The sequence below is a fragment of the Episyrphus balteatus genome, chromosome 1, assembly GCF_945859705.1.
Source record: "Episyrphus balteatus chromosome 1, idEpiBalt1.1, whole genome shotgun sequence".
Classification (NCBI taxonomy): domain Eukaryota; kingdom Metazoa; phylum Arthropoda; class Insecta; order Diptera; family Syrphidae; genus Episyrphus; species Episyrphus balteatus.
This window is the reverse complement of record NC_079134.1, coordinates 57648101-57664532: the sequence shown is the minus strand read 5'-3', so window position 1 is coordinate 57664532 and position 16432 is coordinate 57648101. Positions and strand designations below refer to the sequence as shown.

The 16432-nt window shown below is 30.9% G+C and overlaps 1 protein-coding gene across 2 annotated transcripts in view; it reads left to right on the top strand.

The window, feature by feature from the left end:
- The window catches only part of LOC129918018 (sialin), a 160519-nt gene that overhangs the window by 119620 nt on the left and 24467 nt on the right, over positions 1-16432 (top strand). The window contains exons 1-2 of one of the 2 annotated variants that reach the window (XM_055998312.1): positions 7494-9602; positions 9708-10068. The exons of the other annotated variant lie outside the window; for it this stretch is intronic. Coding sequence (XP_055854287.1) covers positions 10029-10068 — 40 coding nt within the window. The 5' untranslated portion in view covers positions 7494-9602; positions 9708-10028. Of the gene's footprint in view, positions 1-7493; positions 9603-9707; positions 10069-16432 lie in introns of those variants that run through there. 2 annotated transcript variants of the gene reach the window in all.

Below are 16432 nucleotides of genomic sequence, written 5' to 3'. Positions count from 1 at the left end.
TCAACGAGATTACAAAACAAATTATTGCGTACGGCTATTAACAAACCTCCTCCAACAGTAACTATATTGGGGTCATTATGACGATCACGACGAAAAATTTGAAAATTGGAATCAAATAATTCAGTGTCAGCAAAAGATGAATTCAGCCATGTTTCTGTTAGTATGAGAACATCATGGGGAATATTATTTACATTATTATAGACCTTGTTGGTCTTTGTTCGGAGGCCATTTACGTTCTGGTAATAAATCATCAACTTTTGTAGCTGCTTTGGCTGCGCATTGTCAATCGTTTTTGAAAATGGTGAGAGTTGTGGTTTGATTTTCTATTTTGATACTCTTGCATGACTATTCCATTCGGCCAAAAAGAAATTGAGTTTAGGATGTAGAAAATTGAATCAGGAACTTTAATTTTAAATGATGAATATTTAGAAAAGCTGCGATGGAGAATTTTTTCAACGATTACAGAATTTAATGTTCCAATCTTAGATTTAATATGGCATTTCACATCAAAAGCGTTTGTAGATGGAGCAAGTTTCGAAATAAAGAGTGTTTTGTGTCCTTCAACTATTTTTAAACCTGACTCAATAGGTGAAATAAAATGTCCATCAGTAACTGGGTCCGTACGAGGAAATGTGTTGATAGGATTAGCAATCATTTCTAAAGATTGCTGGTCAATTAAAAACGAAGGAGTAGCTGTTGTTGATGTATTATTTCCAGGTAAAGTTGGGAAATTACATTGATTTGATGTAGAAAGCTCCTTCGAAGTATCAAGATCAACAGATTGTTCTTGTCGTGCTGTGTTATTAGCAAATTCTTGGGATGAATTAATAACTATACTGCCGTGCTAAGCAAAAAGGGCGCATATCCATTTTTGTAGTTTTGAAATAAATGCATTTTACTGAATAAGGAAAGTTGAGAATTGTTAATGTGCTCAGTTTCAAAGGGATTTTAAGCAACTTGTAGTAGGAAATATATATTTTTTATTTTACACAATAATAATATAATATTCAAGCTTCCCAAATGTGTAAAAAAAATATTTTTTTTTTAATTCCTAGTGTTAGAAAAATGCATTTTTCTATTAGAGAATACAGAGGGTTAATATCGTTGTGCTCATCTTCATTGACTATTTTGAGCCACTTGGAAGTGGAAATGCGATGTTTTTAGTTAACATACATATAAATGAGGCATTGTTTCAGGATGTCAAAAATACCCTTAACTCAATTTTGGGTTTTTGGCTCATACGCCCTTTTTGCTTAGTATAGTACGGCAGTATAGCTGTGGCAGGTTTTTTTGTCAAATGGCTTGTTTCAGATATTTCGATATCCACTTTATCCAGTTTTCTTTTCAAGGGTGCAGAATCAGATGTAGATGGATTATTTACTATTAAATGATCATGATTTTGTACTACATTTTGTAAAAATTGTTGATTGGAGGTAATATCTTCAATTTTCTTATTCAGTTGAAGCAATTGGTTATGAGGATTGTCAAGATTTAGCTTGTTTTGTAGTACATCACGTACAATGTTCGTATATGCAAACGGGTCACTTTCTTCACAAAAGAAATAAAAAGATTTTCTATGTTCGAACAGATTAATAGAGCTCAGCGGAGCGTTAATACATTTTATGTGCAACAATTTGCGACAGCTTCCATGACAAATAATAGCGTCAATCAGGTAATCTGCGATATTATTACACAAAGCGCATGCAGACATAATAATTTGTGTTATTTATAATTTTTTGTTTTTTAGAGGTGATAATATGAATTTACGGCGATTTTTGTTTCATAAAATAAAAATTGATATTACTTGCTAAAATGTTCGCTCGCAGTGTACTCCGAATTTAGTAATGTACTTAGTAGGTACACAAACCATGCAGTAGTAATAAGATCTCTAGGGTTTCTAGGTCACGACAGGTGGCGTTGAGGTAAACGTCAAAACTGATGGATGATGATTTGTTGTTTTTAGACGTAAAACAGCTCATGTAAGAGTAGTGAAATAAAGAGAAAACAAAGTGTGGTGTAGTCTCTTGAATAGGTACTCGGCAGAACATAGACTTAAGATGAACTCACCGGGAAGAAGTTTATTGATGGCTTGTATCAAAGAGAAAGGAATACCTAGAGACGCGACTTCGGTTGGTTTTTCTCTTCCACCCTACAAGCTGCAATGAGTGGAAAAACTCCACAGTGCTTATATGTGCTAGTTTTCCCGTGCATTTTAAATGGCACCCACAAATTCAACTGTGGAGTTGGGCTCAAAACAATTAAAAACAATTTAAGTGCTCAGTAGAGGAATTAATTCATAAAAAAATAATATAATAAATTCAAAACACGAACCTTCTTTTTTATTTCTGTACATATTTATTGAAAGGTGGGTGTCTGGAGTGAGCTATTCAAGTTCATGTACAAACCAAAATCATGTTTAAATTCAAAGTTTGTGAGGACATCTACTGGTGAAAGGAAGGTATTAAACGAATTGTACCTTTCACACGTATTCACAGATAGGAAAACAAGAGAAAAATAAGAGAGATTATCTGAAATTAAATTTGCGGGTGTTTTAGGCAAGGAGGGTACGAGTCGGCTCTCTAGCGGCCATATTATTCACTAGTTTAAAAAATACATCTGGATGTAAAGAATGTCAAATGTCAAAAATAAATCCAAGTCCATAATATTCACTACTTAAATTCAATCTTAAATCCAATTTTTTAAATCCAATCTCGTTAAATCCAAACAAATTTAAACTGCTCTCTGGAGGTCTGTTTAACTTTATAAATCCAGATGTAAAATTCATTTTCACAGTGTTCAGTTGTTTTGTCAAGTATTTTGTGAAGGAATAATAGAGATAAATGCAAATTATACAAAAATTATTGAATAATCACATAATTTTTTTTGAGTGAATAATATGAACAAAAAATTAAATCCTTCGATTTATAAAATTCAGATTTAAGTGATTGGATTTAAAGTTAACTTCAATCCAAACTAAATCCAGAGTGAATAATATGGCCGTAGGTATACCTTCCTCTATGGCTTGTATGTAAATGCATGCATGCAGTGATGAAACGTTTGAGGATGAAAAGGGCAGCGGATGGGCATGGTATAAAAAGAGAAGGTATGATCATTAGAAAAAACTCAGTATCGAGAACTGTCAAAACTTATGGCTACTTAAGGTTTTGACAGCCCAGCCCATTGAAATTGTTGTTGTAAACAAATTTGTCTTGGAAATTGTTGTTGCTTTTGACTTTGCCAAATGCCAAACGTCAAAACCTTTTTACCCCATTTTGTAAGATGGCGGCTCTAATGATCATACCTTGTCTTTTTATACCATGGCGGATGGGGGCAACCTGATGCTCTCAGTGTGATGAATGCTGGTGGCAGGCAAGACAATGGTTTTTGCCGTCACAAGATATAGGGAAATCCAGTTGTTGTCCGCAGACAATGATTTGATTTTTTTTAATGCAAAGAAAAACCAAGGATGATGGATGTAGTCATCAAATATGTATAAGGCAGAATATATACCAAAATTGTACTCACCGGGGGGAGACAATTGAATGAGTTAGCTCTATTCTCAATAAAGAGAAATTGTTGACATTGGTGGTAGTTGTTGTTGTTGGTAGATACAGCAAGACACAATAACTTTTAATAGGTTTTATTATTTTTTTTTGTAATGGCAAATAAATAAAACTTTTAGGTAAAAGTTAGATGACAAATAATTGGCGAAATTGTTTGAAATTAATTTAATTTAAAGGCAAAAAGACACTAGAATCAGTTAACACTCTTTAACTTGATAAATATGACGATTAAAACGTTCAATAATAAAAAATATTCGGAGCACAAATAAAACACAGCCAATCAATTAGAGAGAGTTTCTATTAGAGTGGATGAAAACCTTAGATTTAGGGTAGCTGAACCCAAATCTGATATTTAGCAAAGTAGATTTAAAATAAATCTCAAGATTTATTCTAAATCTACTTAGTTTAATCTCGGATTTAGCGTAAGTGGAAACATAGTATAGGACAGTTTTTGAAATTAGCAACAGAATCAAAACAAAAATATTTAAATATGACTAAATTCGTAAGTCTCAAATTGAGTGTGGAATAGGCATATTTTTGAAGTATCAAACGACCAACAATTTTGTTTGCAGAATAATTTTATTTGCATTATTAGCTTCGTTGCTTTGGGAGCATTAATCTACTGCTTTGTACCTACTTAAAGTTTCTTTGAACTTTTGTTTAACTTTATTAAAAAAGTAGTCAAAGCTGTTTTACGTCCAAAAGGCTTAACTACATTGCCCACTTTTTGCAAAAGTAAACATTTTTTCTCGCTAACGCAATTTTTTTGTGAAAATTAATACACAAATTAATTTTAAAACCAAAAAATAAGCTCTCTGCATCAATTGTTTTAGTTTTTCAACCGGCAACACTATACAAAATTACATTTGAAAATCTTCACTTTTGTATTTTTTTTTTTTAATTTTTAGGCGAATGTATTTAACGCACCTGTGTTATGCGATTTGGCCGATCTTCACTTATTTCGAGGCGCGATATTCAAGTACTACATAATAAATTTTTTTCAATTATGTTTTAAATGTATAAATTATTTTAGATAATAGCCTCGCTCTTGCAGGGGGCTAACGCAACAAGCCAAGAAAACTTTTGTTCACTATATTTCTATTTTATTTTAAACTTCTTATTTTGATTCTTAAGAGCAAGGCAAGAGGGAGGCTCCACTACGCTATGTAATAACCTGAATAAATACCTAAGAATCAAAATCAAAAGTTTTAAATAAAACAAAAATATAGTGGAAAAAAATCTATACATATTTTTAAAAGTTTTCTTGGGTTGTTGGGCGAGGACCCGGGCGATTGCCCTGTTCACCCCCTAAAGCCGCCACTGCCCGGGGCTGCCCGCCCCCCTCGCTATGCCACTGAATTTAGGTGTGTATAGACCTTAGAGGATATAATATGGAGTGCTTGTTCCTATACCTAATACATTGTAACGCCATATGCATGGATAGGGGTAGCTGCCTTCGTTTTTCAGTGCGAGTCCGGTTCCGCAGCTGTAAATAAACACGCTTGTTGATGACAGCCATCAAATGAAAATAAAATGGAGGCATGCACTCATCGAAAAACTGAAAGAAACTAGAGCTGAGAAACTGAAAGAAACTAAAAGCTTCACGGAACTAACAGCACAAGCACTCCATATATTATATCCTCTAAGGTATAGACTTGAGTACAAATAGGATTCGTGTTATTGAATTACTACAGACTACACTATTAAATCGAAGATCAACCGGTTAATTTTGACTTTCAATTCGTTCCAGTTTAAAAAAAAAACTCTTTTCTATTCAAATAAAACTTGCTTGAATTCTAAAACACCCTTTAAAAGAGATGTGTACACATACACTCGTTCATATTATGTAGGTATATATGTCTTATGCATTTACCTACCTGACTATAATCATTTAGATGCATTTTTTTTATTTTCTCTATCCATTTCTTGAATCGTTACAGCACAACTGTTGATCATGATCGTGATCACGTTCACGTTCCCATAACGGAAAACTTATCAGTCATGAACCAACACTGCGGCACATTATTTTAATCTTAATTTGAAATGGAAACGCTTTAGAACCAGTTAATGTTGTATCAACTAGCTAGATTTAAGCTTGTTTTCTAAATTCGTTTATAAGACTTAAATGAAATTAATATAAATAGGTAAAAGGGTTTAAAGTTTGATCGTGGGCAGAGGCTTTCTAAGGAATCCTTAGTTATTTGGTGCCCTGGTATATGTGTATCAATTCGCATTTCTCTAGTGCCGTCCTACCGGCACACAGTGGAACGTCTAGTACAAAATTCCGGACATTGGGTGAAAATTTTTTTTTCATTCTTGTAAATATTTTTTGTTTGTTAATCATAGAAAATTGTCCCTTCTTTCATAATCCACAAGTTATTTTTATTAAAATGTTTTAGTTTCCAAGATACAGAGTCTCAAGTGGGGACTATTTCACAAGAAAAAAAATGATGTTTTTCTTAGAAATTTTCATACTCTTATATCTGGCTCATTTTTTAAGATATCTTCTTGAAATAAATTTTGTTGATAAGATACTGATATCTAAAATATATATTTAAAAAAAAAAAAATTCTAAAATTATATTTCTAAATAATTCTAAAACATGTTTTTCTATAACCCTTTTTGAAAATTTCTCTTCAACTTTGAAAAGGCTTTTAAAAAAATGCTCACATATGCCCGCTCTCTTAGTAGTCTAGAATGAAAGCTTAATAGTTTGTGTGTAATATTTTAAAAAATTTGGATCCGACCGAATCCGACTCCGTTTTTTAGAGCACCATCTTTATAAATTTAACCCTTTAGGTAGTATTTTTTTATTTATTTTTTTTATTTTTTCCTATCTGAAAAGGGGAGGGTTGGTGTTATTTGGCTAGCTTAAAGTGACATGGGGTAGTTTAAACCAAGAATATAACTACTGAATACATAACGTAAGGCAGATTGACCAAAAAAATAAAGAAAGAGTGAGTAAAAACAATTAATTTTTAAGGTTTTTTTAAGAGTAAAGCACTGTCAGAGCGATCAACGAATGAACGAACTGATGTAATTTTTTATGCTTATGTATTTTCTAACAAAATCTGGATAATAAAGTAGCAATCTAACTAAAGTTTAAATTAAAAAAAAAATATATATTTCAATTTCTAAAGCCCAGTATCCTGCTGAAGCGAAACGGAAATTTGTATAAAAAAACAGCAGAACGAAAAATTTTGTTATGCTTTTCGTTTCACAGCACACGAGATTGACAAACGATATTATTACCTGTACTTGAAAACTTGGAAAGTTTTCAATAATGTGTCACTAATGTTTTTTCGCTTCAGCAGCATACTAGGTTAGCTTAAAATAATGTTATGGCTTCGAAATAAAATTTATCTTACAAACAATTTGTTCTCTGAATTGTTTCTTATTTAAGAAAATAAAATGTATTTTTTTTTTTGGTTTTTTGAAAAATTTATACTCCAGTTTTTTGTTAAGAAATTTGTTCTAAAAATATGTACAATTTCATTTGTTCGTTCATTTGATCATTCGTTGGTCGCTGTTGTGTACATTGTACATTTTAATTTGCAATTTTAGCTACTTGTCTTTCATATTAAGCTGTACATAGCTTTATGATTTTTTGATAAATAATTTTAGTGTATAAGTAGGTATATCGTATTTTGTTTGCTTTTTTGTTTTTTTTTAATGAATCCATCATTTTCTTTTAAATTAATTTCATTATTAAGTTAACAATATTTATATTTTATCATATTTTTTATGTTTATGTTGGTATTTTCATAATAATACCAATTCATTTTTAAATAACACATATTTACATAAGATAATCCTTTTTAAGCTATTTTTTATTCATAACAATTTTTTTTTGCAAATAATCGGTATTTTAAAAGACTGTTAACGAAATATGTAAACACTTTTTTTTACTTAATAAATAAGACAATAACGTAAAGTATTAATTTTATGTGTAGTAAAATAAGGATTTGGTAGTTTTTGTATGTTAACAGCTATTTTAAGTAAAAAAAAATTAAAGAACTAAACATTTTTTGTGATTTTTTATTGGATTCAATTCTGTGATTTTCAAGAAGCAATATAGCGAAAACCGTTTTAGGATCCGTTCATTAGATCAGAAGTTACAGTCCCATGACCACTTTTTCATAGTTTCGATCCACTGTGCGGCATCTCCTAAAGTGTGGGCATATTTTTTGGTATTTCATTGTGTATCGTTTGTTCGTCATCTTTGTTTATACTCACTACACTACGTATATTGATAAATAAAATGAATTTCTTGCTTACTTACTTACTACAGAAGTCTTTATCAAACTTATAGTGAGTTAATAACGATGACGAACGCACGATACACAATGAAATACCCATTACCCACACTCAGTGATGCTAAAAGTACTCCGATATTAGTTTTTTTACTACTTTCGTACACCACCCTTCTTTACCGTACTCCTAATTTATTTAAACTGGAAAAATCTTTTAGATGGTAAAAGTGAAATTTGTATGAAATCTATTTGACCTCAAAATTGCTTGCAATTTAGTTGCTCTTAATAACAAAAACAAGTACCTAAAAATAAAAATACCACAGTAAAAAGGCAGTGGAATAAATTATTGTTGAATACAATAAAAATGATTCTGCTGCTGTTGCTAAAATCTTAAGGGAATGGGTTTGTTGATAAAAAAGAGTTTTGTTGCTTTTAATTAAGTAAAAGAGAAAAAATTTCAACTACAGAAAACAGAGCTCTCTGCTGATTAAGTTGATTAACATCACATCAATATTTTTGAAAATATCCAATAAAATGTACCTATAAGGCTTTGTTAAGCATAACTAAAAAATCAAAATATCACTAGGATATTTTAGTTCATATCCTGGACTTGGATTAAATTTACGGCGGATAAAATAAAAGTAAACTACATCAAAAATTTTTAAAGAATTTTAAATCAAAAATGCCAATTTTTTGCTTTTAATACATAAATTTTCTCGCATAGCTCATTTTGGAATGCTTCCAACTTTTTGTACTACCTACTATTTTTTTTTGCTAAATACTCCCCATTTTTGGTTGCTGTACCTACTGCCTTATGTCGTTTTCTATTGACTTTTGAGATTTTTGTGTAAAATCCTCAGATTTTCCACTGCAAATAGAATACGAAATCTAGTTTTGTAATTGTGTGCGAAATCTGTGCGTATAAAAAAATAAAACAACAACAAATGTTCAGAAAAATGTCAAACAGAGGAGTGTGTGTGAAAGTGCGTGTGTTTGTGTGCGTGAATCTTGATAAAAATCCAGAATCAGATTCTTGAATCTCAGATTCATTTTTTTGTCATTTTTTTGAATCTCAGGACGCAAATAGATCATGAAATCTGAGATTTGTCCACTATTTCCCCTCTTCACCCCCCCCTTTCAGCTGTCAAATTCACAAATCTCAATCTGAGATTCGTCAATAGAAAACTACATTACAGAAATTCTCTTCGGCAACTATGCCCATACTTAGGGGATCCTGGCAGGACAGCACTTGATAAATGCGAGGGGAAGATACAACGGTTGTTCCTTTTTTTTTCTTTCTTTTTTTGTTGAAAAGGAAAAAAGTAACCAATTATCAAATTTTCCATTAAAAGATATTTTAAGAAAATTTAATAGATAAAGGTATCCTATAATAGAAAAAAACAGATAGATTTCGAATTGAATGAATTAGTGGCAGCGTAGTTCCAATTTTTTTTTTTTTAAGCATAAGAGTAAACGAATATTCAAATTTAAAATGCATCAATTAAGAGAATTGGTAGATACTTTTCAGTTATCTGTTCGTTTAAGAGATGTTTCTATTTGAGTCACTCAAAAATGTAACTCAGAACCACACCTGGTTAAAAATATTGAAAGCCATTTTAATTTATAAAATTTTGGAATAAGGAATCGTGGTCATAATTTCGTTAGAATTATTAAATCAAACTATTTTTGGTTTTGATTATATCTAAGTTTTAAATAAGTATTTCATTTTCTACATTACCTCAAATTAAGAACGAAACAAAATAGGAAAAACTAATTTAGTTCATAGGTAAACCACAAAATTTACTCGGCAAAAGAAAAATACTTTATTTGTGTTCTTTCCATGGAATATAATTGTATTGTTCTAATAACCCACAATCTTAAAATATTTCAGGAACACTGTTCATCACATGCGTACTCGTAGTAAGATAAAAGAAAGTCTTTATTCTCCCATCCACAATCAAATGAATATATCCAAAAAATTCTCCGGCGTCGTCAGTTTGTAAGCATATTCGATGACGAACTGTTGAGTTAATTTTGAGGGTTTCGTGAATGAAGAGCGAATTTTTATTTCAAAAGTGTTTGATACATTACATGTGTCTTAATGTGAAATAGAAGGAGTACAACTTAAGAACATTATTTTTTACAAAGTGTTAATATATGTTTTAAATAGTTTGGTTGTGATTGACTGCATTAAAATATAAAACTCATCGACATGGTTGAAGAAGTTCCGGCAAAAGGGAACGTTTTAGGAAGTAAGTATCTTTTCATTTTGTGTTTGTTCCATAAGGACCAACTCCGTTGACCTTCTTTTTCGTGGAAGGTCACATAAGTAGATTCTATGCATTCAGTTAAAACTACTGGAAACAATTCATAAGTGGCGTGAATAAGTTTGTGTTACATTAATACGTGAAATTTAAATAAAAGGAAATGAGACATTCCAGAATTCAACATAAAACAGCTGTCTGTTCTTTGATATGGATATTATGTATATCAGTATGGTTAGATTGAAGGTCATTTAGAAGTCTTCATTGGATATTAATATATCGAAAATTATGTCTAGTTTTGTATAAAGCGTAATGTTGTTTCATACTATTGCCATAAAAAACTTCTTCAAAAATTTTTTTTTTTAATACGATTTAAATACGAAAGTTATTTGAATTGAACTATATACTTACATACTGCATACCCACATTTTGTTAAAGCACCTTTTTGGTAAATAAAATTTTATCAACAAAAATATTCAATGATAAAAACAAAAATATCTTATTAGCTAGTTCTTATAATTTAACTTCCATTCGGTTGTAATAGTATCGTCAGCTGTAGCATACTACCTTCTGCTAGAAGTCTCGTCAGCAACATCTAAAAGAACTTGACAAAGTTTTTGCACTGGCCGCTCTTAATTTTGGGTGATGTATTAGGCCAGTCATTATGTCGGAAAAAACGGCTTAAAAATGCAAAATGACCGAGAAAGCAAAATTTTGGATATGTTGTAGAGGATGCTTAAAAAAGCTTAACTTGAAGTTTTCGACCAAGATTTCCTATGAGCTTTTTCCGCCATTTTGAAAAAAAGGATAAAATTGGTTTTTTGACAATAACTCGGCTATCTGACGAGATGCGAAAATTTTACAAGAAGCTTTTTTGTAGCTTTTAACGAGTTCTACAATTCATGCATACACATTTTTTGTGTATCATGAACCGTTTTCGAGATATCGATTAAAAAAGTCAAAAATTTAGGACATGCCATTTGTTTTTTGACAAAATCTATTTTTGGGTGATGAATATCGAAAAAATTATTAATATAAAATTTGTAGACCACATTCAGACCTACAATGTCGTATTTTTATATTTTTTTTTGGACAAAAATTACGGCCGCAAAGTCGTTTAGGCCGCGCCCACCGCCAAGCAAGCCGCCCGTTAGGTTGTAAAAAAACAATCATTCATGTTTTTTTTAATGTTTATATTATTATATCAGTAACACATGCATACAAATGTATGTATTTATTTAATAAATAATGAGAAGAAGATGGCAATGGTTTTTTTGTAACCGCAATTTTATTAACCAAAATTTTGTAAATACAGTATACCGGCGTTTTGTGTTGATTGTGCATTTTGTAATTTGCTTCAATCTCTATATTATTTAGTTCATCAAAATTGCAATTAGAGCAGTGCCAAAAATTTTTGAAAATAAAAAAATTATTAGCAGCATATGGGTGGTTGGAAAATTTAGGATAAATGGTATATCAAAGCGGAAAAATAAATTGCCCACAAACTAATTGGGCTAAAGGGAGTGGGTGAATGCCTTGTTCGATTTCACTAGTCAAAAAGTTTTTTTTTTATAGAAATCAAAGTATATTTTTTTAATGATTTTTTGTATGCTGAGCTTGAATCTTTAGTCAGAAAAATTCTATCACATCACGTTGAGATATTACCATGACAATACATCACAAAAATAGTGTTTTGAACGTTCAAAATTCAATATCTCATAAACTTTGCACGTTAGAGCTATTCTAATGCTAGATTGAAATTAAGAAGGTCAAAGGCCATTAGAAAAGTACGATTTGGTTTCTATGGAAAATTATTTCTCGCCAATATTACTGTCATTTACGGAAAAATCGATCTTAAAAATCGTTTTTTTTTTTTTTCAATTTTTCTCAATATTTTCTAAATCAAAAGTAAAGTTTTTCCATACAATCTTAAATAAAAGGTTTTAATCTAAGTAACTGCATTCCAAGCTTTTCAAAAATCAAAAACTTTTTGGATTGAAAAACATGTTTTTTTTTTTAAATTAAATTCGTCAAAAATTCAAACATTAACTTTTTGCTCAAAAAAACATTTACAAAAGATAGAAAACATAACAAAGTAATTTTTAACCAAGATTTATTAAAATCAAACCATTTTGGTAAAAGATAAAAATAAAAATAAAAAAATCGTATTTTTTTGCATTTTTTCAATATTTTTGAGATTATATAAAAATAAAATGCACGACTGGGGCCGCACGTACTTGCTCTTGCAGTTCAAAGCACTTTTATGTTAGCTTACTTGTAGATTATAAGAGCTGCCTCTATATACTTTTTAAGAAATTTGGTTGGGGAAAAAATAAAATTTAGTTTTTATTTGACTTGACTTTTTTGAGAAAAACTAAAACGGCAGTTTTACTGCAATTACTTCGAATATTACGTATGCTAAATTTTATCAAAATCATTAGAGCCATTTTTGAGAAAATTGCAATAACTCCATAATGATGTACGGGAAGAGCCGACATCCGCGATTTAAAAAATCGTAAAGACCATATTTCCACTATCCGCATTTTTTGAGAAAAACTAAAAACGCAGTTATGTTAGAACTATATACAGCATTACGTGTGTTAAATTTAATCAAAATCGTTAGAGCCGTTTTCGAGAAAATTGCAATAACTCGAAAATTTTGTATGGGAGGTATACGTTCTAAGCGAGATATTAAAAAACAAAAAAAAACCAACCTTGGAAATTACGAAAAAAACATCCATACCAAATTTCAAAAAAATCCGTCAACCCGTTTAGGCTGTAGCCACTTGTACAGATGGACGCACCGACGCACAGACGCACAGACGCACAGACCGACGGACGTCATGACGAAACCCACTTTTTTGGACTTCTCCATCATCGTAATGTTAGTTTTGATTAAAACCTCGAATTTTTTTTTTGACACGAAACCAATACTTGCCCTATAGAGCAAGTAAAAATGGTTTGAGTAAAAGTTATTATACTTTTATTATCCACAACTTTTGCATTTAACTTTTTTCGATAGGAGGTCTACTTTTGATACAAATCGTAAAAAACCACGATTTTTGACACCAACCGCACTTTTTCGCCCACCCAACCTTTTCCACCAATTAGTTTGTGGGCAATTTATTTTTCCGCTTTCATATACCATTTATCCTAAATTTTCCTACCACTCATATGCTGCTAATAATTTTTTTATTTTCAAATATTATTGGCACTGATCTAATTGCAATTTTGATGAACTAAATAATATAGAGATTGAAGCAAATTACAAAATGCACAATCAACACAAAAAGCCGGTATACTGTATTTACAAAATTCTGGTTAATAAAATTGCGGTTACAAAAAAACCATTACCATCTTCTTCTCATTATTTATTAAATAAATACATACATTTGTATGCATGTGTTACTGATATAATAATATAAACATTAAAAAAAAACATGAATGAATGTTTTTTTACAACCGAACGGGCGGCTTGCTTGGCGGTGGGCGCGGCCTAAACGACTTTGCGGCCGTAATTTTTGTCCAAAAAAAAATATAAAAATACGACATTGTAGGTCTGAATGTGGTCTACAAATTTTATATTAATAATTTTTTCGATATTCATCACCCAAAAATAGATTTTGTCAAAAAACAAATGGCATGTCCTAAATTTTTGACTTTTTTAATCGATATCTCGAAAACGGTTCATGATACACAAAAAATGTGTATGCATGAATTGTAGAACTCGTTAAAAGCTACAAAAAAGCTTCTTGTAAAATTTTCGCTCCTCGTCAGATAGCCGAGTTATTGTCAAAAAACCAATTTTATCCTATTTTTAAAAATGGCGGAAAAAGCTCATAGGAAATCTTTGTCGAAAACTTCAAGTTAAGCTTTTTTAAGCATCCTCTACAACATATCCAAAATTTAGCTTTCTCGGTCATTTTGCATTTCCAAATGTATATAATGACTGGCCTATATCCCAATCCGCTCTTGCAAGTTTCCATTGTACATTGTACTGTCTTTCATAGTGTTGGTGGTTGGTAAGTTTTTTTTTTTTTTAACTAACTCACCATTTGGTTGTGATCTTATTTATTTTCTCATTCACAATTAAATGAATACCTATGTCTTAAACAAATTCACTGACAGCATCAGTTTGTTAGCATATTCGATGACAAATTCTTGAATTCGTTTTGGAGGGAAGATTTATTTCAAAAGTGGTTGATACATTACATGTGTCTTAATGCGAAATAGAATGAGTACAACTTAATACTCAAGAACAGTATTTTTCAGTGTTAATAAACGTTTATAATTGTTTGGTTGTGATTCATTGATGAATGAAATATAGAGCACTTTGACATGGTCAAAGAAGTTCCAGCTTAAGGGAACGTTAATTTCGTGATACATTAAACGAGCACAGCGATTGGGATGACGGCATACGTTAGAACGAAATGTTTGGTAGAATGTACAACTGCATAGGCCAAAACATAATTGTTGACAAATTTGACTTCGTCGACCCCTATGCGAGGATGGCCGAGTGGTCTGAGGCGCCTGACTCAAAAAACAATGATGTCTTCTAAAGATATGGGAGCGTAAATGACATGGGTTCGAATCCCACTTTTGACAAGAATTTTTTTTTATTTTTTTTAAGAGTTTTATTATTTTTTTGGCTAATCAAGTCGTTTTAGGTTTAAAATCAAATTTTTTTTTTCGATATAATTCTAATTTGAGGAATTATTTTTTTCTCAAATCATTGGGGGTTGGTGCTTTGAACTCTTTTGGTGAAATTTTATTTTGTTAATATATGCCCTAATGTATGTTTTCGTGATTTCAAACAGTTTGATTATTTTTAAAATAAGATATTCTTATATTTTCATTACTTTTTAAACCCATTAACAATTTGTTCGAAAGCTTCAAACCAAACGAATGACACTGCGTTCAGTTGAATACGAAGTCGTTTGCTGTACGTATGACATCATGCCAAATGAACAGATTTCGTTAACGAGTTACTCGTTAACGTATGGGACGATTTGACCCCAGAATTCAATAAAGAAACTGTGCTCTGATATGGATATAAGTCAGGAGGTTAGATTGAAGGTCAAATAGAAGTCTTCATTGGATGTTAATTTACCAAAAAATAACTTGAGTTTTGTTTTGCAGGTTTGGATAATAATGTTCCATACTGATTACCAGGGAACGGATTTTCCTAACTTTGCACTTTTTTTCTGCGTTATCGTAAGAAAGTATATACTTTATATAAACACAATGCATGTCCCCCTGATTCCAAATATATGACTTTAATTTTCCTTTTTTTTTTGGTTTTTTTACCAGTTAGTGCCTTTTTTATCCGTTAGTGCCTTTTTTGCCTATTTTTGGCAATTTCGTTTGTTTTGTATGCCTTTTTTGAGTTGTATATTGCTTTCCTAAAGCCTAGTATACGCAGCTGAAGCGAAACGAAATTTTCTATACAAAAATATAACGAAATCTTGAACAAATTAAATTTGTTTTGTTTTTGCTTTAAAACGTATTTTCTGATGTTTTTTCATGCATTTTTCGTTTCGTTTCAGCTGTGTTCTAGGCTTAAATCGAAAAAATCTTGAATCCAAATTTTTATATATGTACCATAATAGCTAAAAATGTCCTTCACTTCAGTTGAATTTATTTCGCTTTAAGGAAAATCTACGAAAATTAATTATTGAGGCTGTTTCCTGAAAACTAAAGAAATCTTTTGGTAGTTCAATACTTTCATAGTTAAATGAGGCACTCAGCTCCAAAACGGCCTATCCCTTATTTTTAAACAAATTAAACTGAGTTCCCAGATCGAACCGCAATAAAACAATTTATAATAAAAAAATTCATTCCCATTAATTTATATTAATTAGAGTTAAAATTAGAGCCAAAAACTCTTGTCACTCTATTGGAAGCCATTTTGGCTTTACAGACAAAACTAAACTACTTATAACAAATGTAGTTTCGGAATAAAAAAATATCAGACCTTAGCCCAATAGTATAGCCAACACTCCTAACTAAAAAAAATTACAAACAAACCATTAAATAATATTTTTTTATAACTATTACGGCCATATTATATATACTAGTTTAAAAAATACATCCATCTTTAACAAGCCTGGGGCCCTTTTGGAAAGTAAAACAAGTACAATTTTTGGCTAAAAGGCAATGGTTGGTTAAAAAGGGGTGCCAATATATCGTTCCATATAAAGTGCATAGTGTCTTTATTATTGGTAAGGGGGTGCCAATAATACGTCCATTTGGACATCAATCGTTGTCACTGCCAATAATTGTACTTTTTATACTGCCAATAATTATATCCTGTATTCGTTATAAGTTTCAGTTTGAAAAATTGGAGAAAAAA